This window comes from Calypte anna, chromosome 9 (genome assembly GCF_003957555.1).
Source record: "Calypte anna isolate BGI_N300 chromosome 9, bCalAnn1_v1.p, whole genome shotgun sequence".
In the NCBI taxonomy this organism is placed as follows: Eukaryota; Metazoa; Chordata; class Aves; order Apodiformes; family Trochilidae; genus Calypte; species Calypte anna.
This window is the reverse complement of record NC_044255.1, coordinates 16671310-16693103: the sequence shown is the minus strand read 5'-3', so window position 1 is coordinate 16693103 and position 21794 is coordinate 16671310. Positions and strand designations below refer to the sequence as shown.

At 58.8% G+C, this 21794-nt stretch overlaps 3 protein-coding genes across 4 annotated transcripts; 2 read left to right on the top strand and 1 right to left on the bottom strand.

The window, feature by feature from the left end:
- The first annotated feature begins 2 nt into the window (after positions 1-2).
- On the top strand, positions 3-2788 carry ALG3 (ALG3 alpha-1,3- mannosyltransferase). 2 transcript variants are annotated; one of them, XM_030456212.1, is made up of 9 exons: positions 3-167; positions 314-413; positions 503-650; positions 780-940; positions 1067-1187; positions 1468-1673; positions 1908-1984; positions 2143-2351; positions 2459-2788. In XM_030456212.1, exons 1-9 carry the CDS (start codon positions 41-43, stop codon positions 2594-2596), a joined length of 1287 nt encoding a protein of 428 aa, XP_030312072.1. In that variant the 5' UTR covers positions 3-40; the 3' UTR covers positions 2597-2788. The 2 variants fall into 2 exon arrangements, with proteins under 2 accessions (XP_030312072.1, XP_030312073.1); XM_030456213.1 differs by having other exon boundaries at positions 4-167; positions 2143-2287; positions 2399-2788.
- Positions 2789-3134: 346 nt separating this feature from the next.
- On the bottom strand, positions 3135-11447 carry VWA5B2 (von Willebrand factor A domain containing 5B2). The gene is made up of 21 exons (XM_030456243.1): positions 11309-11447; positions 10772-10933; positions 10221-10446; positions 9963-10114; positions 9390-9521; positions 9144-9268; positions 8836-9012; positions 8637-8747; positions 8325-8527; positions 7943-8057; positions 7676-7861; positions 7429-7573; positions 7064-7353; positions 5716-5941; positions 5284-5628; positions 5069-5206; positions 4871-4990; positions 4593-4670; positions 4360-4429; positions 4041-4149; positions 3135-3743 (listed from the first exon to the last, which is right to left on the bottom strand). The coding sequence occupies exons 1-21, from the start codon at positions 11445-11447 to the stop codon at positions 3135-3137; spliced, it is 3858 nt and encodes a 1285-aa protein (XP_030312103.1).
- An 8061-nt stretch (positions 11448-19508) lies between these two features.
- LOC115598780 lies at positions 19509-21674 on the top strand. The gene is made up of 2 exons (XM_030456571.1): positions 19509-19557; positions 19926-21674. Exon 2 carries the CDS (start codon positions 19954-19956, stop codon positions 21085-21087), a length of 1134 nt encoding a protein of 377 aa, XP_030312431.1. The 5' UTR covers positions 19509-19557; positions 19926-19953; the 3' UTR covers positions 21088-21674.
- Positions 21675-21794: the final 120 nt, after the last annotated feature.

The following is a 21794-nucleotide window of genomic DNA, read 5'->3' as shown; positions in this document are numbered from 1 at the left end:
AAACGTTCCGGCTGGAAACAAGGAAAGGAGCGGGGCGGCCATGGCGGCGGGGCTGCGGCGAGCCTGGCGGGCGGTGCTGCTGGAGCCCAGCTACACCCCGCTGGTGGCCGCTTGCCTCTGCCTGGCCGAGAGCGGTGTCAACTTCTGGGTCATCCGAAGGGTTCCCTGTGAGTGTCAGGCCTTACTCAGGGGGATGCTGGCCCACGCAGGGGCCGGGGTCAGCCCTAGGCCAGCATCCCCCCGGGGCAGGGTCGTGGTGGGGGGACCCCTCCTCACAAGGGCCGACTCCTGACCGCCCCGTCCATCCCTGCAGACACGGAGATCGACTGGAAGGCCTACATGCAGGAGGTGGAGGGCTTCGCCAACGGGACCCTGGACTACACCAAGCTGAAGGGGGATACCGGGCCACTGGTGTGAGTGACAATGGGGACACGGATGACAACCCCCCACCCCAACTCTTACAGGGGTCAGGATGCAGCCCCTCACTCCCGTCTCTCCACAGCTACCCCGCTGGTTTTGTCTACATCTTTTTGGGGCTGTACTATGTCACGGGCCACGGGGCTGATGTCCGCCTGGCACAGTACCTCTTTGCTGGTCTCTACCTCCTCAACCTTCTCCTCGTCTTCCGCATCTACTGCCGGACCAACGAGGTAGTCTGGAGTCAGGGAGCATGGTCAGCCCTCTCCTCTTCTGCTGGGTCCTCACCTGGGCAAAACAGGCTGGAAGTCTGAGGTTTGGAGGCATGCTGACTGCCCTCCTGTCTCTCTGTCCCCTGCAAGGTCCCCCCGTATGTTTTCTTCTTCATGTGCTGCGCCTCGTACCGCATCCACTCCATCTTTGTCCTGCGGCTCTTTAATGACCCCGTGGCCATGGCCATCCTTTTCCTCGCCATTAACCTCTTCCTGGAGGAGCACTGGTCCTGGGGCTGCTTCTTCTTCAGGTGAGGGTCTGGGAGCAGGGCAGGGACTGCTCTCCATGGCATGCTGCCTGCATGAGTGATCTCTGCCCTGGGGCTGCCTGGGCACCTGTGTGGCAAGTCCCATCAGTAACACAGCTTCCCACTCAGCCTGGCTGTGTCTGTGAAGATGAACATCCTGCTATTTGCTCCTGGACTTCTCTTCCTCCTCCTCCAACGGTTCGGTCTCCTGGGATGCATTCCCAAGCTCTGCATCTGTGCCCTGCTCCAGGTGAGTTCCTGCTCTCACTGGTCATACGGAAGCCCCATCAGCACAGAGGCTGCATCATGGCATCCTGGGTTGTCCAGGGAGCTGGAGACCTCTGGGTGGCACCACCATCTGAGTCTCCATGCAGCAAGTTGGAGATTGATAAATATTCTAATTCATGGGGCTGCCATCTTTGGCTGACTGTGCCTGTCACCCCATGCAGTGCTGGGGTTCTCAGGAGGTGGTAGGGGTAATAGAGACCTGGATTATGGCCACTGTGAGGGTGCTGGTGTGTCTCTGGCAGGTGGTTCTGGGGCTGCCCTTCCTGCTGGTGAACCCCATGGGGTACCTGACTCGTTCCTTTGACCTGGGTCGCCAGTTCCAGTTCAAATGGACAGTGAACTGGCGCTTCCTCCCAGAAGAGGTTTTCCAGAATCGGGCTTTCCATGTCACACTGCTCCTGGCTCACCTGGCTGGCCTGGGGCTCTTTGCACTACATCGGTGGCACAGGTGAGACCTGGGGTTCCCTGTAGCTTCTGGTCCCCGTTACCCCTCATTGTGCAGGGTATGGGTCTGCAACTCCCTGCCCCACAGTGCTGCATTTCTGGGGGTGGGGGTGGGAGTTGGGGAGACTTACTATTCTGTTTTGGGGAGTAGACTGCCCAGGCATTGCATTTCACCGGGGAAGGCCAAGGTGGGAAAAACGTTCAACAGCTGAGATCGGTGTTTGTGCTTCTCCCTCAGTTCCAAAGAGAGCATCCTGGTTCTGCTGAAGGATCCAGGTGAAAGGAAACACACATCCCCTCCCTTGACCGTCAACAATATCCTTTGGCAGGGTGGGCAGCAAGGAGGAGGAAGAAAGCAGGGCAGGGCAGACCTTGGTCACAGCCTTCACAGGCTCCTGGTCCTGCCACACTGCCATGCCCAGCCTATCCTGGCAAAGATGTTTGCTGTGTCTGTCCCCTTAACACCAGTGCACAGATCATCTTCGTCCTCTTCTCCTCCAACTTCCTGGGTGTCTGCTGCAGTCGCTCCCTCCACTATCAGTTCTATGTCTGGTACTTCCACACACTGCCCTACCTGCTCTGGTGCACCCCTACCTCTAAGATCACCCACATGCCCAAGTATGTGCTGCCAGGGAGGGGAACCCCCTCATCTGCAGAGGGCTCAGGGAGCAAGGGAGGCTTGGTATGTGTCCCCCACCCCATGCTGACCCTCAGCTTTACCCCCTGCAGGGTGCTGCTGCTGGGTGTGATCGAGCTCTGCTGGAACACCTACCCCTCCACTGTCTGCAGCTCCCTCTCCCTCCATATCTGCCACGGACTGATCCTGCTCCAGCTCTGGTATGGCACGGCCCCCTCATTGGCACCACACCCCCCCCAGCCAAGCAGGAGGCCCACAGCCATCTCCAAGAAGGCCCACTGAGAGTGTGACCTGCTGAATGATGGGAATTGGCCTCTGGACTGCCCCTTCTCTTCTGCCTGCTCTTTCCCCACCTGAGTCCCAAGCTGCTCCAGCCATCCCAGGAGGGTAGCAAGCCCTGGAACTGTGCAAAGGGGGGAGCGTGGGGACCCCCAGCGGGCAGGACTTCCCTAATAAAGGGGGCTTTGTGTGCCCTTCCCTGACCCCAGCATCCTCATGCCATGATTGTGTCGGGACAGCTGTGCCTCATGCCTGCCTCACCTTTGGGAGGCTGAGCAGCTGCTGGGACTGTGGAACCTCCTGTCCCAGCCCAGGATGTAGGAAACCACTTGACCTCCAGGTTTGAATCTCCTTGATACAGCCCAGGGATCCCTCCAGCACAGCTTTTCCTAGTCCCCACTGCTCCCTCACACACGATGTGTCTGGGAAGGGATTCTGGGGTCCCAGGATTCTGATGAGACCCCCCCTGCCATGACTTCCTGCCCATAACAGACACTTGTTGCGTAGGCAGCATGGAGCCAGGTGTGTTTATTGGCCCTCCGGCGTCTGTCAGACGTTGTTGGGGTTGTAGCACAGCATGTTCAGCTTGATGTTCTCATCCCAGTGGCGCAGCAGCAGGAACAAGTGCCTGGCTGCCCCTTTGAGGCAGCCCACGTCCATCCCCTCGGGCAGCTGCTGTGCCTGCAGCCACGCGTCTGCCTTGGCTGCCACCAGCTCCCACTCCTCAAAGAAGCCGGCACAGCGGTGCTCCAGCCACGCCAGGGCCACTGCTGTGGCCCAGCTGGCACTCTCCAGGTCCTCTGGCCCTGGTTCCTGCCAGCTCACACCAGCCTCGGATGGGGCAGATGAGTGGGGGCCAGTGTCAGACTCAGAGCCGTGCCCGCTGTCTGCCTGCGCCCACACCCCTGTACTGGGCACCTCAGAGCAAGTGCTCCGGGATGGGGGAGAGCTGGTCTGGGGGACTGCAACTGGCTCCTCACCCTCCTCATCCCCTGGCCCTGCCTCAGGGCTGCTCCTGGCTCCTGGGGATGTGGGGCTGAGGCTGGCACGGTGGGAAGCATAGGGGGATGCCCGGCGCAGGCGATCCAGGGTGATCTGCACCACTTCAGAGAAGCTCTCAGTGAGCTGGAATGGTCCCCGGGCTTGCTGCAGCTGCACCTGCAATGGGGGGAGGGCAGGCAGGGGCACAGAACTTCAACGGCTCTCAGCACTCAGTGGTGGGGGCTGTAGGAGTGTCCCTGGGGCGCAGGAACTGGCCAATGCCCACTCCCCCCCCCCAAAATCCAACAGAGCCCCCCACCCCCTGGCCACTTAAGGATGCAGTGGAGCTGAGCAGGCCCACACCAGGTTTGCATCTGCTGCTGGGTGTTGTCTGTGCAGCTTGGCTGCAGCCCAGCAGGGAGAGGGCCTGCTTAGCCCCCCCAGGTGATTTGGGGACAAGGACAGTGTCCTTACCAGTGGGAGGTAGTCGTGGCTGACATGGTCACTGGAGCGTTCACTCCCTGGGCTGAGGCACTGCGGGCGCAGGGCCAGGCTAGGACCCCTGCGCCTGCTCAGGCTGAACCTGTGGGGCAAAGGGGAATTCAACATGGGGTAAAAATCCCAAAGGGCAGCTGGATCCCAGTCTGCTGCAAAAAAGGGGCTGGAGCAACAAAAATTCCCTTTAGCTGCAGAAGCTGGCATGGGACATAGAACCTGCGCCAAGAAGTGGCACTGTCCCCCTCTGTAACCCCCCATGGCATTTTTTGTTCCCCCACCCTCCCTGCATCCTCACCTGGAGCCAGCGAGGCTCTCTGTGGATTTCTGGGAGCCCATAGAGGTGGTGGAGGGGTTGGTTGGAGGCCCTGCAAAGGGGGAAGAGCAAAGCATTAGGGGTCAGTGATGCACCCAGAGGTGTGTCCCACTCCCAGCGCCCTGTGGTTCAGCCCTTGTACCAGGGGCACAGCATGGGCTCCAGCTCCTACCCACCAGCATCCCCCACTATCCACCCCTTTCCCCAGGACCCACCGTTGATGCAGTTCTGCTTTTCCCAGCTGTAGGTAGGGGAGGAGGCACTGGCTGGAGACCCAGGGGTCCCATCTCGCACTGCAAAAGAACAAAGACCTGATGGCTCCTGGGCTTCTCACAGCCCAGATCTCCTGCCTCCCATGCTCCCCCCAGGGTAAAGCACAGGCCAGTGCTTCTTCCCAGGCCTCCACAGTGCTCTACCTGGGACCAGCACCACCCAGCTTTAAACTGAGGGGCTCCAGGGAGCATGACCTCCGTGTAAGGGGCTGAGTTGGTACCTGCAGCAACGACAGCCTCATCCTGCTCCTCTGCATCTCGTTGCTGGCCCAGACCCGTGGAGGAGCTCCTGTGGTGCCAGCTCCCTGCCATGACAGCTTGTGCCCGGCTGGCCAAGCCTGCTGCAAGGGACAATGCCACCTCAGCCCTCCATCCCCTCACTGCCCCATATTCAAGTGTGCCAGGCCCCCTAGTTGTACCTGTGCCCCACACCTCAGGGGCTGCGGGCAGAGCTGCCTGTGTGGCGCCATCCACAGGCACCAGGCGGGTGTAGAGGGAAGGCACGTTGCAGGCTTTGCTGGTTTGCATGGCTTTCAGCCGAAACCTGCGGGCAAACCCTGCCCAGAACAAGGTGGTTAGAGATGAGGGAATCTGGGGACATGGTGAAGTTTGGGGGACACGTACCAGCACCCACCCTGCTCCAGCTCGGCTTCACGCTGCGCTGCATTCTCGTTGTCCCGGATGATGGAACGCGCTGCCAGGTGGTGCAGTGGCTTATCCCAGGCCTTGGCCACCTGCCGTGGAGGGTCTTCCCTGCCCAGCCCCTTCGGTGGCTGCAGTAGTGGCTCCAGTGAGGCTGTTACTTCCCAGGACACTGGCTTGCCAGCTCGCAGTGCATGGATCACCACCTGGCAGCACAGGGGCAGGCTGGCATTGCCTGGGCTGGGCTCCCTCGGCTCGGGTGCTGGAGAGGCACTGAAGAGGTAGGAAGGCTCCACCAGCATGTCCCAGTCCAGGTGGGTGGGCGAGAGGAGGTTATCTGGGCAATGGCAAGATGTGGGCTCAGTGTGATAGGGTCACCCAGCTCCGTCCCTGCCACCCTCGCATCCCCAGAGCCAGCACGCACTTGATTCCACAGTGCTGAGCTGCAGCTGCTGTGTCTGGGGTCCCAGCTTGTCCAGCTGGCCCTCCAGGGACTGGTTCCTCTTCTGTGACACCTTCTCCAGGGCCTGGCAGAGCCGGTGAGCATCCAGCTCCCCATGTGGGGAGGAAAAGCTGCGGCCAGCTAGGGCGGTGCGTGCCAGCGCCTTCTTCCGCCGTGTCAGCTCATCTGTGCTCAGGGACACTGTCACCTGTGGTGGGGGGAGGCTGACTGCCAGCCTGGCAAAGGCACTGGCACAGAGCCCAGGACGTGCCAAGCCATGATGGGGCATCTGCATCCCTGCCTGGCTCTTGGCTGGTGCTGCTGGCTGTTGCCCAGCCCTGCTGCTCTGCAGACTGGCACCCAGCAGCCTCCTGGGGTGCCAGGAGATGCTCGCCCAGCTCCTTGTACACACAGGGAGTACTGACAGCACCGAGAGAGGAGTTTGCAAACATCGCCGGGGGCTGACTCAGGAGATGTTGGCGGGGATTTTTGTGCATGTGGCAGGGGCTTAGCTCATTTGCTCAGGCTGGATGATGCTGCAGTGGGATGCAGTCCCCAGCACAGGGTGATGTCCCCACACTGGGGTGCATCAGCTAAAAAGCTACAGCAGGGCAGTGGCACCCGTGCCACCTCTCGCCCCAGCAGCAGGGAGCTGTGGGAGGATCATTTACACTGCTGAGAAATCACTTACGCTTGACATTTCGGCAGCAAAGGGCACCAGCTGTGCTGTTGTGAGGCAGGAGCAGGTTACCTAACCCGTGCCACCAGGAGCACACATGTCCTAGAGCAGGGTGACAGCTGGCCTCACCCAGCCTCAGGGACACTATTATGGTGGGGGGAGTTCCTCTCTATCCCAGAGACCTAGCTGGGTTTAAAACTCAGGTATGAAGCAGCAGGCACATGTTCTGTTGCTAATGAAGCATTGGGCAGCACTGGTCAAAACCTGAAGGAGCCATGCAGGAGCTTAGCCAGCACACCCCCTCCTCTCCAGCTTGCTGGGTTTGTTACCTGACGCCAGCCCAGCTATTCTCCCTTGACTTCTGCAGCATCAACAAGGATCTGAGCTGTCTAGTCAGCCACACAGCTGACTACTGGTCTGGAGAACTGGGGGACCAGCTCCATGGTCCCCTGCTGCCCTGCTCTAGTAGGGTAAAACTACCCAAGGAGCTTCTTCACAGCATCCATGGCTGATCCTTAAAATCCAGGCTACAGTGCTCCAGCTTCTGGCCTGGTGGCTGCATGTCCAGGCACAATGGGGCAGCATGACCCCAGGTAAGCTGGGAGCAACCCCCCCAATGCATGAGCCCTTGCACCCCAATGGCATCCTTACCTTGGGGCCAGCCTGGGCAGAAGGCAGCGGGGCAGATTTGGTGGAGGACTCGCAGAGGGACAGGCTCTTCTGACCCTGCTGGGAAGTGGCATCAGCACTGGGGGCCAAGGAGCCACCCTCGGGGGCCATATCACGGGAGCCAGTGGACTCGCTGCTGGTGGAGCTGTGGGAGAGCAGCCCACGGCTGCGGTCAGTGCTGACAGAGCAGTGGGTCAGGACATACTGCTCCTGGATGTAGGAAGGATGGTAAATCCGCTTCCAGATGTCTCCTCCTGAAACAGGATCTGTACCTGCCCAGCAAATGCACACCCCATCAGCACACAACTCCCCTGCCTGCACCCCTCCCTGCCCCCAGCCCCACTCACTGCGCTCTGACACCTCTGTGCCCCCAGCTGAGAGCTCCATGGAGACATCCCCCAATTCCAGGGTGCTCCGGGGTGGCCGGTGGCTCTCCCTGGCACTGGGCACCTCCTCATGGAAGGCTGAGCCCCGGTGGACCCCATCCCGGCCCTGGCAGAGAGAGGGCACAGCCATCAGCCCACCAGCACCAGGAGAAGCCAGTGGGACCATGGCGGTGCCATCATCCCCATGCCGGGGCAGTGCCGGTTGTACCGGTGGGCGCCTGTCACGGAAGTGGGCGATGCTGTAGAGGACGCAGTAGCTGACGAGGCGGTCGCCAGGGTAGAGGGCCGGGAGCTCAGTGGGTGAGAGCAGAGCCTCCATGCTGTCAGGGACATACCAGTCGATGGTGATGTCGCTGATGGCTGGCTCGATCGCCTTTTTCAGAGACTTGATCAGCTGGGGCGGGGAGAGGGCGGGGAGTGTCAGACACTGTGGTGGCCCCTATGTCGTCCCCCCCAGCCCCTGCCCTGGTATTACCTTGGGCTGCAGCCTCTCAGCTGGGCTCAGGAACTCAGCACGGCCCCGGCTCACCTTGGCCATACCCTTCAGCAGCCTCCGGCATGCCTGCAGCCCCATGCCAAAGCTGAAGCATCTGCAGGAGAGAACCAGGTGAGGAAAAGCCACAGCCAGGCTGGTGCTGTGGCCAGGAGTGTTTGACAGTCAGGGATGCTGCTTTGACTGCGCACTGCATTGGGACACCCTAGGGGGAAGCTGAGACAAGGTGACTGGGGGTGTGATGATGAAGGACACCCTCAGGGATGGCAGAAGTGAGATTTGGGGCTGCAGAAGGAGAAATCAGTGGGGACAGCCCAGGGGACATGGAGAGCATTGTGATCCCACCATGGTGCCAGTGTCATACCTGACAGTGCTGGCCTGCCTGCGCAGCAGCCGGAGAATCCTGCCTGTGCTGCCCACTGCTGCACCAGTGAAGAGGAAGAGCTGGCGGGGGTAGCCATGGTGGAGGGGCTGTGCCAGCACCCAGCCCAGAGCTGCCAGTAGGTTGGTACCACCCAAGTCTGCCCGCAGCCCGCCGAGGTGCTTGCAGGCACACCGCAGTGTCTCCTGCCCATGCAGAGAGCCATCCTCGCATCCCCCAGATCCCTGGTCCAGGAACCACACCAGAAGGGGGACAGAGAGGGGCTGGTGGGGAGCTTTCCCTGGCAGTACTCACATTGCTGCAGATGCGGCTAGATGGGAAGAGTGGCTTGATCTCAGCTCCAAAGCCAGCAATGTTGATCAATGTCCCCGATGGCAGGCTCTTCGTGGCCACCAGCAAAGCCTCCTAGGGTGACAGCAGGGACCAGAGGTGGGCTGCCACCCAGGGTCAGCCACCCACAGAGAGCATCCTTGGCCCCACAGCCATGCCTCACCTTGACCTTGTCAAGGTCAGGGCCATTCATGGTGCTGCTGCAGTCTACAAGGAAGATGACCTCACGGGTGATGCTCTGCAGGTCCCCAGGGACACCCTCCACCACCGGGCAGAAGTTCAGCATCAGCACGGGGTTGGGGAAGATGTCTTTGTGGAAACGCTTCTGCACAAAAGCCACCTGCGAGCCAGGCAGGCCAGGGGCTTTCTCACACATCCCTGGCCCACACTGAAGTCTTCCTCACCCCCATCCCACTGCCTCCTTCCTTCTTCCTCCTCTCCATGAGGCCAGTGGTAGCCATGCCCTGTCACCTGTCTCTCGCCACTGCCATCCTTCCTGGTGATCCGTATGTAATCCCGGCGGCTCCGGATGTGGGCCTCATACTCAGGGTACGTCATGGTGCCGTCCTCCATCACCAGGTGAGGGTGGTGGGGCTCTGGGGGGTACAGGAGGTTTCAGAGCTCCCCTGTGCTGCAGGGGGATGGTGGGTGCTCCAGATGCTTTTGGGGCAATGCCCCATCTCCCCCAGGCCCGTCAAGGGCACCGCTCCCCCTCACCACAGGGATAGAGGATGATCTCCAGATCCCTGTCGTAGCGGTGGGGCTCGGCCAGGGTGACACAGGTGGTGGTGGCAGAGCTGGCCCAGGGGTCGGCGTCGGCCCGTAGGGCATGGGATGGGCTCTCCAGCCCTGTGGGGAGGAGGCAGTGGCAGGAGAGACCCTTGCACCCCCTGCCTCAGCCCCCCCAGCCTCTGGGCTCTGTGCCCATGCTGGACCCAGCACCGCAGTGGTGGCTGCTCCCTGCCAGCTCTAATGGGATTAACTGGGATGGTGGCCAGGAGTGTGTCCCCACCAAACCTCATCCCCTCCTCGCCCATCCTTCCCCCATCCATCCCATTCCAATGGGGAAGGAAGCTGCAGACCCAGAGCTGACCAGAGCCATGTGTAGGGGGGTCCCAGCCAGGGGTGGGATGGGGAAAGGGCTTCTTGTGTAAAGAGTGCAAGAGAATGGCCAGGCTCACATCCTCCTAGGAGCATGAAGGGACTGGGGGGACACCATCCTTGGACACATTGCCCACATTTTGAGGGGTTTTTGCCCAACCAACTGACGCTGCCCAAGCCACCCCCTACCTGCAAGCAAGCAGGGGCCCTTCACCAGCAACTCGAAGGCAAACTCATAAGGAAAAGGGTTGCAGGGCCGTCCCTTAAAGATGTCTACGCTCTCCACAGGTGCTACAGGGGATGACTGGCTTCGGGCTGGTCCCCTGAAACAGCTGGTGGGGCTGCAAGGGGAGAGGTGGTGATGGCTCCCATTCCCCTCCCCTCTGGCCCAACATCAGCATCCCCCCTACCCAGAATGGCAGAGACTGAGGAAGCCATGAAAATCACCATAGGGCCAACCTGTCGTCACACAAGCTTGCCGGCTCGCTCTCAGGGATGGCAGGGACGCGGGGCATGAGGACGGGGGGTAGGAGGAGGCGTAGGGCTCCGTCGGGCAGCGTGGCCACCTCCTGCACTGTGCTGAGGGTGGCAGCCAGGCTCTCTGCTGGGCACAGTGTGCCCGTGGCCATGATGAAAGTGGAACGTTCCGTGTCTTCATCCAGAACAAGGTGGCCTGGGCAGGGGGAGGGATGGCAAGAGAGTCAGCAGAGTCTGAGAGGTTGGGGAGGAAGGGGTGTTAGTTGCATTAATTACTCTCAAAGAGGACAACAGAGCACAGGTGTAACGAGGGCCATGCAAAGGGATGGGAAAAGCGCTGGGAGAGGTGGAAGGAGGAGGCTGAAACCCCCAGCCCCAGACACCACCCCCCAAGGCATCAGGGCAGTTGGGCAGGGGCTCTCAGGCCCTCACATCTCCCGCTCCCCCATGCTTTGTCCCTGCTCCTTCAGAGCATCCCAGCCAGGAAGACCCAAGAGTGCAACCTGCCCCACCACACTTACCGCTGGCACAGCGATGTGGCCGGCCAGGGCTGTGGCTGCACTGGAGGCAGCAGTCCTGCACCCTGTGGCGGTTCTGGACCTGGAATGTAACCCGCCGGCTGCCCACCACCGCCTCAAAGCCAGACACCACCTCCGACTCCTCCAGAGGGTAGATGAAGATGCCTGCAGGTGGGAGAGATTCCCAAGGCAGATCCTTGCACAGATGCAGCCAAGGTATAGCCCATGGCATCCCTAAGAGCCTCTGCTACCCATAGTAGATGGGAGTGGGGTGACACACAGGAAGGACCCAGAGCCTCACCCACCTAGAGGAGGGCAGGGAGGATGAAATCCCCCTCTCCTCAGCTATGTTTTTGGTCAGCCTCATTCTTCTGCACGTAAGGCAATGCTGTGTGTCAGCAGTGCCCCTGTTGCTGGCCTCTGCCTTTGCTCCCCAGATAGAGCAAGGTTGGGTGCCAGGACACAGATGAGCTGGAAACAGGATGCTCTGCAGCACAGGAGCTTTTCAGGGTCTCTGCTATCTTAACAGCTCCCCCTTACCTTCCACAGGCTTCTCGTGGATGTTGGTGTACACGAGGTGAGCAGTGATGCTGAGGGAGAAGCCGCTGGCACAAGCCTTCACCTTGGAGCTCTTCAGGGGCAGAGCCTCCCAGGAGGAGAGGGCATACAGGCCTGGCATGGTCCCTCAGTGGGTAGCTGCAGACAGAAGGAAGGCAGGCAGTGGGTGCTCAGGGGTGGGCTCTGACGGGAAGGGGGCTGTGCATGCAAGCCACATCCGTTTGCCCAGCCTGTAAGGGAGGAGCAGGTCCCCAGCTGTTTTGGATGGGGATGCCCCAAGGATGCTGCTTTGCAACATCCACAAAACACATGGACCTGGACCTAGGTCTCTGCTCAGACCCTACCGCACCTGCAGACCAGGTCTGGAGTCACAGCAGCCTGCAGAGAGCTCTTCCACCCCACAGGTAAATAAACCTGGCTGATGGGAAGCAAAATAACTTCTCCCATGTGCAGCAGCAGTTACATCCAAGCCCTGACAGGGGCTTGTAGATGGGATAGATAATGGTCAGCCACCCACAACCCAGCCCTCAGGTACCCACAGCAGCTCAGTGGCTCCAGGGCCTCCCCAGACCATCTCCTACACTGGCTGGGAGAGGACCATCTGTTGCTCCCATCTCCATCCACCGTCAGAAGTTACCAGGGTAATTTGTGTAGGGGGAAAAAAAAAAAAAAGTGAGAAGCCCACAGTGTAACTAGAACAAAACAGCAAACAGCAAGCAGTGTTTGCTGGGGGTTTAATAATTAACAATAAGGTCAGTGCTGAACTGAAGAGCCACACAGAGGGGAAGGCACTACAGGGGGAGCCCAGCCCAGGGGACAATGCTCTCTGCCTCCAAGTGAGCAACTGTCCAGAGATAGATGCACCCAGAAACCCACACTCCAGCAGTGGCTATGGGGAAGGAGGTGGCTGGGGATGCCTTCCAGTCAGGGCACTGACCCACTCTGCACCTCTATTGCCCTTGGGAAAATCACCCGGGATGAGCATCCCAAATGATTACCTGGAACCAAGGCATCCCTCTAACATCACCCTACCCTGTGTCACCAAATGGTCATGTGAAATATTTGGGTCAGCCTTAGCCCTTCCTCTCCATGGATAGTATGCGTGGGTCCTTCTCCAGGTATGGGTCAGCACCTCCACACCATATCCCCTGCTTGCCCCAAGCTCCTGTGATCCAACAGCAGTGAGGTCTCTGTGTTAGTCCATGTGCCAGCACTCCAGGGTGTGATGTGCCCAGGGCCAGGACAAGGCCAGGTACAAGGGAACCAGCTGGTTCCCCACTCTGGTGGCCTTCATCGTAGGAATGGCTCACACAAGCACTGGTAACAGAAGGCTCAGGGTGCCCTCAGGAAATGGTCACAGGGCGTCTGTCCCAGAACATCCTTGAAAACAGAGCCATAGGATCACTTTGGTTGGAAAAGACCTTTAAGATAATAAAATCCAACCATTAACCCAGCACTGCCAAGGCCATCACTAAACCATATCTCTAAGTACCACATCTACATGGCTTTTAAATACCTCCAGCGATTTAAAATTTGTCCACAGCTACTTCCCTGGGCAGTCTGTTCCAGTGCCTGACACGCCTTTTGGTGAAGAAATTTTTCTTAATATCCAATCTAATATCTCCAATCTCAGCTCTCAGAGGCAGTGCCAGGACCAAGCCCATGGCTGGCAGGGAGCCCCTGAGAAACTCAGAAGTACATTAGCAATATGGCTGCATCCCAGGAAAAATAAGTCCATTATACTGGATGGAAGCTGTTAACCTGCATAGCAGGGCTCTGCTGGCAGGTCCTGGCCACCCAAGGAGCCCCTGCCATCCCCAGTCCTTCATCCTGTGTGCATGATGCTGCTGAGCCCCCCAGACTGCTCTTCCAGCACACAAGGCAGCACAGGGTCCCTGCACAGCCTGGTTTTCCTCCACACCAGCCATGCCACCGCTGGCAACATTATCACCTAAGTCCTGCCCTGACCACAGTGTCCAGCTGGATGCTCCAGGGGCCAGAATTCCCCCAGCCAGGCACATAGACACATTAAAGATGGATTTCAACCTGAAGCCCTTCCATCTGTCCCCAAGGCACCCAGTTTAATGCTCAGCAACATGCCTGTTATTTGCCACGCTGCCTGTTGGCCAGGACACTGTCTTGTTTACCAGGGACTTACTAGAGAAGCCATCCTGGCTGCTTTTTATCACTTCTCTTTACATTTACCCTTGCAGAGTAAACAGACCCCATCTGGCCCTGCCGTGCTGGCTGTTCTAAGCCCTGTGGTAATGAATAAAACCAGACCCAATGGTCCTCAACCCAGCCTCTTTGTCCTCTTCCCCTGAGGCAGCAAATTGTCCCCAGTGCCAGTGAGGCATCACCAACAGGCCCCTGGCTCCCTCCCCATCCCCAGGATGGTCATCAGTGCCTTCGCAGCCCCTTCCTCTTCCTCCCTTCCCACCAGCTGCCCACAGGATCTGGTTTAACCACCAGCATCCCCAGTATGGAGGGAGTCCCAGCAAGAGTGGGGCTGGGGGCAGCTGGGTTTGCCAGCAGCAAAAAGCCCTCAGTGAAGGCAAACAGGACTCTTAACTCTTCTCTAGGTCTGAACAACTTAACATTTCCTTTCTCACCTGTGGGCAGGTTGCTGCAGCAAACTGGGCACCTGAGCCCAGCAGAACTTCCTTGGATGCCAGCAAAGTTTTCAAAGAGTTTCACCCCTGCAGCAATAGCCATCCCACTGGGCTGCAGTGTGGTTCCAGGAAAGGAGGAGGCCAGCTCCATCACTGGCAAACCCTGAAGAAATTCTCACTGGTGACAGATGCATAGGCCAGCACAAAAGAAGGATGGAAGGAGAGCAGCCTCTGATGAGCAAGGAGGCATCACTGCTCCTCCTGCTTGCCCATACTATCCCCTGCTTCCCCTCTCTGTAGGACATCCCCTCATTTCTCCACTGGGACAGGGGGCACAAAGGCAGGAGAGCACATCCCAACTCCTAGAGGAGGGAGGAGGCCATGGAGGCAGGAGGTGCTGGAGCTGCTGCCCACCGGGCACACTACTTTGCAGCGAGCCCAAAGAAAAGGAGCAGGGGGGAAAGGGATTTGCCCAGCAACTGCAGGCACAGGAGATAGGGGGTTTAGGGCTGTCCCCAGCCTGACTCTCCAGGCTGCGGTGCTGTCTCCTGACTGGCACTGCCAGGAAGTCGAAACAAGAGAGCTGCACGCACACACACACACGTGCATGCATGCACACACACCCCGGCACATCCACTGCATTCAGGACCACCACACCCAGGACCTTTGCTGCTGCTGGTCTCACTGCCCCAGAGCACTAAAACCCTTGGAAAAACTCAGCCCCGTGCCAGGGAACAGGAGTTTTTTGCCTTCAGTGCACTCTAACACAGGAATTCCACCCCTGCTCAAAAAAAAAAAAAAAAAAAAAAAAAAGTCCCAGCCCCAAGGATTTCCCCCAGCACAGGCACATCCCTGCAGGGCAGTCCTGCAGAAGGGTCCTGATGCCCTCTGGCCACAGGACATTGGTGACATGGGCCAGGGACCGGTTGGTGATACCCTAGGTTCTGTTCCCAGCAGTTACCAGAGCCAGCACTGTGAGGTCCGTGCTGGTTGGCAATTTCAGCACTTTTGTGGCCCTGCTGCCTCATCTCTCACCTCCCACCCCTCCTGTGTTCCAGGGTTGCCCCAACAGTGGCTGTGGGAATCTGGGACACCTGGGAACTGCAGGGTACACAAGGGTCCCATTCCCACCCCCCCCTACCCCTCCGCCCTGGCCTTTACCTGGAGGAGGATGACACAGTGGCTGCAGGCTCAGCTCAGCACCGACTGGGTCCAGAGACTTCTCCCCTGGGTGTGGGTTTCCCTGTCCCTCTGGCTGGGGGGTTGCAATACTCAGGGAGGGGTGAGTGATCCTTCCCCGCCTCTCCCTGCTGCAGGCTCCCTCTCTGGCACCGGCTCCTTCACCGCCCTCGCTCCATCCCTCGCTCCCTGTGCCAGCAGCAGAGCTGCTCCAAGCCCAGCCTCATTAAAGAGACACACTCCCCGGTACCGCCGCCCCGGGGAGGGCTGGAGGATGCTCTCCCGGGTGCTGCTGGTGGTGTCAGGGGATGGCCAACACCCCTAGAGGGTGACAGGCACTGGGAAAGAGCAGAGCCCACTGGGCAATGTCAGATTTGGGTGCTAGTGAGACTCCAGGGTGATGCTGTAGCACCCACAGAGTTTGGCTGCCCAGGATATATAGCTGCCCCCTGCGTCCTCCTCCAAACAAAGCACAGGACAAAACTCAAACCCCTATCAGATGGCTGAACTCTCCAGTACGATTACCATGGGCCACAAATGTCACAACCAGCTTTGCTAGGAAAGGTCTCAGCTGCTCAGAGACCACCACGAGAGGATCTGGCACAGGAAAATGCTGACCATCCCCCCCAAACCCAGATGCCTTGGGGTCTCACTGTGTCTATCCTCATCAGCCTCCACATGCTGCAGTAAAATCCCAGCCCCAGAGAGCAGAAAACAGGGGGTATGTGGGGAGAGCCCAGCCTTTGGATAACAACTGTGACTACAAATCCCCCTGGGAAGGATGCAGACAGTCAGGAAATCCCAGCAAAGCCTGGACATGTCTGCTGGCCCACAGATCTCACAGCCTGGAATATGCTGGGAATCCCTCAGCTACCACTGCTGGCCCGGTGTTCTCAAGCAGGACTGGAGAAAAACATCAGATTTGGGCTAATCCCTGCCCTGCCTCTCTGTGCTATAGATAGAGCTGTGCTGCCAGAGCACTTTTTATAGAGCACACAGAGGGGAACTCCCACTCCTTCATGTGCCACGAAACCCCCCACCACTGCCACACTGAACCCAGAGCCAGCTCAGAGACACAAAGCAGGGCAAAAAGAGCAGGCAGCACCATGGGGGAGAAGGCCCTAGCCATCAGCAAGGGATCTTGGAGCACCACCAGAGATAAGGCTTGGCAGAGAAGCATCTCCCCAACTCAATCTCACCTCTAAGCTGACGCAGCTTTGGTTCCACAGCAGGGATTTCGCAGGTGATGGCAGGAGCAAAAGAGGAAAATCTCAGTGGAAGACGCCCTCCACCACACGTGGTGGCACAGGGCAAACTCCCTCCCCCCTGACCCCTTACCCTGTGCTTCACTCAACACAATTATCTGGCAGAGAGGCACTCTGTGCGTCCCCAGGGTGCTTGCAAGAGCATGCTGAGCCATTCCCTCTCCCGTCACAAGATGCCCCACGGCACATAGCTTCCCTTGCTTGTGCTGCACAGGGAGAGAGGAGAGCTAAAGCAAGCAGCTGCTCTCCTTCCCTGTCATCTGTGACTGCAGGAGAAGGATGATAGCCTATATATTACACCCCCACATATGACCAAGGCCAGCTCTGCAAGCTGCTGGAGGCACAGTGCATGCTGCAGCACATCTACCCAGCCTGCGGTGTGCATGGGGCTCCTGCTCACATCATCATGGCAAGTGTCACAGCCAGTCCAGACCCAGAAAAGAAAACCCACAAGCTTTGATTTTTCTCTGAGATGCTGTTTCTAGGCCAAGCTGAGGCAAAGAAAAGCATCCAAATGTGAGAGCTGGGTCGGTGCCACCAGCGAGGGTTTGAACAGCCCACGGCGTCAGACACCGTCTGCAGCCCCAGCATTATGGCAGGTGAATAACCACAGTGTATGCAGCACCAGGGATTAAGCCAAACCTCCTCCAACCTGCTGGTGGTCCACAGCAGCCCTGAGGAGACAAAGATGTTGTCCATCCCATTCCACACACTGTCAGACACCAAACAAGCCCGTCCTCTCTGCAGCTTCACAGCATCCCCACAGCAGCTCATAACAGCCATGTGTTACACCCTGCAAACACAAGCATGGCTCAACCCAACAGCTTCATACAGCACCCCCTTGTCCCCCCATAGCCCTCACCAGCTATACTACCCAAGCAATCACTCATGGTCTGGGTATTTACCCCCAAATCACCTGTCCCTTGTCCTGAGTTTATCAAAGCAGCGCTACAGTTTATCAAATGCAGCGCTACAGGCTGGGGACAGAGTGGCTGGAGAGCAGCCAGGCAGAAAAGGACCTGGGAGTCTGGATCGACAAGAAGCTGAACATGAGCCAGCAGTGTGCCCAGGTGGCCAAGAAAGCCAATGGCATCCTGGCCTGTATCCGGAACAGCATTGCCAGCAGGTCCAAGGAAGTGATTCTGCCCCTGTACTCAGCCCTCGTGAGGCCACACCTTGAGTACTGTGTCCAGTTCTGGGCCCCCCAGTTCAGGAAGGATATCGAGGTCCTGGAGCAGGTCCAAAGGAGGGTAACCAGGCTGGTGAAGGGACTCGAGCATAGACCCTACGAGGAGAGGCTGAGAGAACTGCGGTTGTTCAGCCTAAAGAAGAGGCGGCTCAGGGGAGACCTCATCGCTCTCTACAACTACCTGAAAGGAGGGTGTAGCCAGGTGGGGGTTGGGCTCTTTTACCAAACGACTTTCAACAAGACAAGAGGGCATGGACTTAAGTTGTGCCAGGGGAAGTTTAGGTTAGATATTAGAAAGAATTTCTTTACGGAAAGAGTGATCCGTCATTGGAATGGGCTGCCCACTGAAGTGGTGGATTCTCCGTCCCTGGAGATATTTAAAAAAAGACTGGATGTGGCACTCAGTGCCATGGTCTAGCAACCGCAACGGTGGTTCAAGGGTTGGACTCGATGATCTCTGAGGTCCCTTCCAACCCAGCCAATTCTATGATTCTATATGGAAAAGTGAATTATCACCCAGAAATAGGACTGGCTGGAGGGAGCAGGTACCACAAAGCTCTTACAGGTGGTCTCTGGTCCTGAGTCACTGATAAGCCCTGCAAATTTAGGAAACAAATTGAAGCCCAAGGACACACTTGGCAGTGCCAGGCAGGGAGCAACAGCACCCAGTGCAGCTGCAGCCACTCAGACCCAGCTGAAGGCTTCACTGGCTCCATGGGCAGAGAGAGGGGCAGGGGAGCCCTGTGCTCATTAATCAGCACTAATTAAATGAGATCGTGAAGTTGGGTATCCATGGAGGAAGAGAGGAATGCTGATGCTTTTTCTGCTCAAAATCAGGCACAACTTGGTTTAACTTGTGCACTATTGCCCTGCCCAGCTGCAGAGGGTTACAGAGGGGCTGGAAGGAGAAGGCAGCAGGAAATTAAACATTAGCAGGGACTGCGGTGGCTCCTGGAGGTATCAGGGACCGCTGGGGAGAGGATCTGGGAAAGCTGCCAGTGCTCCTCCTGCCCAGGCTGAACCAAAACCCTCCCAGGATGCTGCTGTCACAGGCAGACAAGTCTGGGAAGTGTGGCTCTGACACAGAACCAGGGCACGTGCTGGTGGCGGCTGGGTTTCCTCTCTGCAGCTGAATGTAGCAGGGGCTTGGAGGCCTGGGGTGAGCGCAGGGATCTGGCAGCAGCCACCCCAGGGGGCAGCTGGCTATCCTTGGCATCTGGATCACGGCAGTTCTTGCCTCGGTGCCAGGCTCGCTGCTGGAAACGGAACTCACTGGGTTTTGGGAAGCCGAAACTCTCTGTGCCGCTGACGCCTGCCTCCCTGCTTCCTGCGTGGAGGCCAAACCCTCTGCCAGGACTCCGAAGACCACGGGCAGTGGTGGTCCCTAGGGTGGGTATTACTGCTCCTTCTCCTCGTCCTTCTCCCGAGGGTCTGCGCTGGGGGGCCACAGCGGCTCGGATCAGCTTAGGTCAGCAGCAATGGGGGCTGAGCTGCGTGGGTGGGGGGTCCGTCAGGTCAGCCTGTCCCTTCACCCCGGGGCAAAGCTGGGGTGCTGGGTACAGGCAGGGCCCGGCCAGGTGGGGACCCCTGCCCCCGGGCAGGGATGGAGGACGCGGGGCAGAGAAGCCAGATTGGAGAGATAGGGCTGGGAAAAAGGAACGAGAGAAGAGAACCTCGAAGGGAAAACAGTTCGAAAGGCCCGGAAGGAGCTGTAGGAGCTTGTCTCCAGCCCAGGGTAAAACGTTCGCCAGGTTGGGGCTGCCGAGGGTGGGGTGGGGGTGCAGCAGGGGTGATATAAGAAGGAAAAAAGGGAGAACGGTCAGGTCCGGACATGTCCCGCGGGCGGGGATGGCCGAGCAGCTGCTTCCCTCTAGCGGGGAGCGGCGGGGGGGCACGGGCCCGCGAAACTGCAGCTCCCACCGCCCAGGGCCGCTCCCGCAGACACGTGGTGCGGGCGGGACGCGCTTCCGGAGCGGCAACGGAGCGGTGAGAGCGGGCGGGGGGTGCGGGGGAGATGCGGGCTCTGAGACACCCCCTCCCCCAGAGCAGGCGGGGCGGGTCCCTATGGTGTGTCTGGGCGGGTTCCCCACCCCCAGACAACCCCCAGGAACCGTCCAATCCCCATGCTGGTGGCCCGGGCACCGGCACCCTCGGGGGTGCTGTTCCGTGTCCCGCCCCGTCCTTTGGGGATGGTTTAATGGCGGGGGTTGGGGGGCGCGTTGCACACCCCAGCACCGCTGAACCAGCCGGTGTGCCACCATCGTGTCACCCAAGACCGACACTGGAGGGGAGGGGCAAAGAAAGGGAAGGATGTGTTTCGGGGAAGCGCGTTAAATTTTACTCGATACCTGCAGCGTGGGACACTCCCTCTGCCTTGAAGCCATGGGGAGACCCAGGAAGGAGCCCACCAGCACATCCTCCCCTCGTCCGGCCACGGCTGCTTCTAAAACCATCCCCGCTGCTCCACCACCTTCTGCCTCGGCCACCCGGGCCAAGGCCACGGGCACAAGCAGCCGATCAAGGAGCACTCCAGCTGCTGGGGCTGCTGCCCCCGGCTGTGGGCAGGGGGCAAAGCCAGACGCCCCTCAGCCGAGACCGTCAGCATCCCAGAGAACCCCAGGAAATGCCAGGGACCAACCCAAAGCATCCACTGGGAGTTACTCTGCAACCCAGAAGAAGTCACCTGCTGCCAAAGGAGCCACTGGTCCAGCCAAAGCTGCTCCACGACCACAGAAGCAGCAGTCTGGGGCTGACCCAAGTGGGGCCTGGGACCGGTTCCTGCCTTCCCTAAAGAACCAGGACATCTCATGGGTGGAGGAGGAGACCCGGGGCCAGCGAAGCAACCCCAAGTGGTACGAGTGGCGGGAGAACCGCATCACTGCCTCCGTTGCTCCCAAGATCGCCAACAGCAGGTTTGCCAACGGCAAGACGGATGAGGTGCCCCAGTCCTACCTGAAGGCAGTAATGAACTCCAGCCCCAAGGTGCGGACGCCTGCCATGTCCTGGGGTATCCGCAACGAGAAGGCGGCAGTGGAGGCCTACGAGGAGCTGAAGTCACAGGCAGAGGGCAAGCAGGTGCGGGTGGAGGACTGTGGCCTCTTCATTCACCGGGAGAAGAACTGGATTGCTGCCAGCCCAGATGGTGTCATCAAGGAGGCAGCCACTGGGAAGGCCCTGGGGCTGCTGGAAGTGAAGTGTCCCTACAAGCACAGGAACAGGACGGTTCGTGAGGCCTGCAAGGATAAGGATTTCTGCCTAGAGATGGATGGGGACTCCTATGCCCTGAAGAAGAATCATGCCTACTTCACCCAGGTCCAGTGTCAGCTGGCAGCTGCTGGCTTCCAACGGGCTGACTTTGTGGTGCACACCACCAAGGAGACAGCTGTGGTCCCTGTGGAGTTTGATGCCAAGTTCTGGGGGCAGACAGAGCCTAAGCTAGAGAAGTTTTACATGGAGGCAGTGATTCCCCACCTGGAGGGGAAGGCAAGTGGCTCTGTCTGGGCCAAAGAGGAGTAGAACCCTTCCCCACACACACCTCACTTGGCTGCACAAACCCAGCTTTTGCCCCTAGCTAAAAATTAGGTCAAATTTTGCTGCTGTTCTTGAACCATTGACTGCCTCTGCCCCAAGGCAACTGCCTCAAAACTGAAATGACACACCAGCATGACTGTACTTTGGTATGGGTCCCCTCAGTGTATTCCCCAGCCAGACCAGCACTCTACCTTTTTGTCCTGTCCCCCTCACTGCATCTCCCATTTGACTCGATGGCACTGCCCAATAGAAGCTGAGGAAGCTGGTAATGCCTCTGTACTGGAAAACATACCTATTTTGTGGAGAAAACTGGACTTCTTGGCACCTTGACTGCTGTCAGGACTAAATTTTCTTTCCACCACTGGGTATGTAGTGCCCAAGAGCAAAATAGAAGTAAATCACAGTGTGCCTTAAGAGTTGCAAGAGTGCATGGACACATTCCTCCAGCCGTTGGACCTGATTGGAGTGACCTCATGATGGCATTCAAAGAGGCTGAAGGTCCAGATGTTCCTGTGGAGCACTCTTATGTGCCACAGCAGGGTGGGGAGGTGGGCATCCCTCTTTAAATAAATACAACATAAATTGTCCTGCTTGTTCAGCTTGGTGTTTTCCTGGGGTGGAGCAGGGCACTGAATCCCCTCCCAGCCACAGCAAAGGGGGAGCAGGGGCACACTCAGGTCCCAGAGGGAGGT

Coding starts and splice junctions, on each gene's coding strand:
- VWA5B2 (XM_030456243.1), bottom strand. CDS start 11,447: ATGCCAGGCCTGTATGCCCTCTCCTCCTGGGAGGCTCTGCCCCTGAAG. Junction 10,447..10,771: donor GCCACATCGCTGTGCCAGCG/GTAAGTGTGGTG, acceptor CCCCCTGCCCAG/GCCACCTTGTTCTGGATGAA. Junction 8,748..8,835: donor CTGACCTTGACAAGGTCAAG/GTGAGGCATGGC, acceptor CTGTCACCCTAG/GAGGCTTTGCTGGTGGCCAC.
- LOC115598780 (XM_030456571.1), top strand. CDS start 19,954: ATGGGGAGACCCAGGAAGGAGCCCACCAGCACATCCTCCCCTCGTCCG.
- ALG3 (XM_030456212.1), top strand. CDS start 41: ATGGCGGCGGGGCTGCGGCGAGCCTGGCGGGCGGTGCTGCTGGAGCCC. Junction 651..779: donor TCTACTGCCGGACCAACGAG/GTAGTCTGGAGT, acceptor GTCCCCTGCAAG/GTCCCCCCGTATGTTTTCTT. Junction 1,674..1,907: donor GCACTACATCGGTGGCACAG/GTGAGACCTGGG, acceptor CTTCTCCCTCAG/TTCCAAAGAGAGCATCCTGG.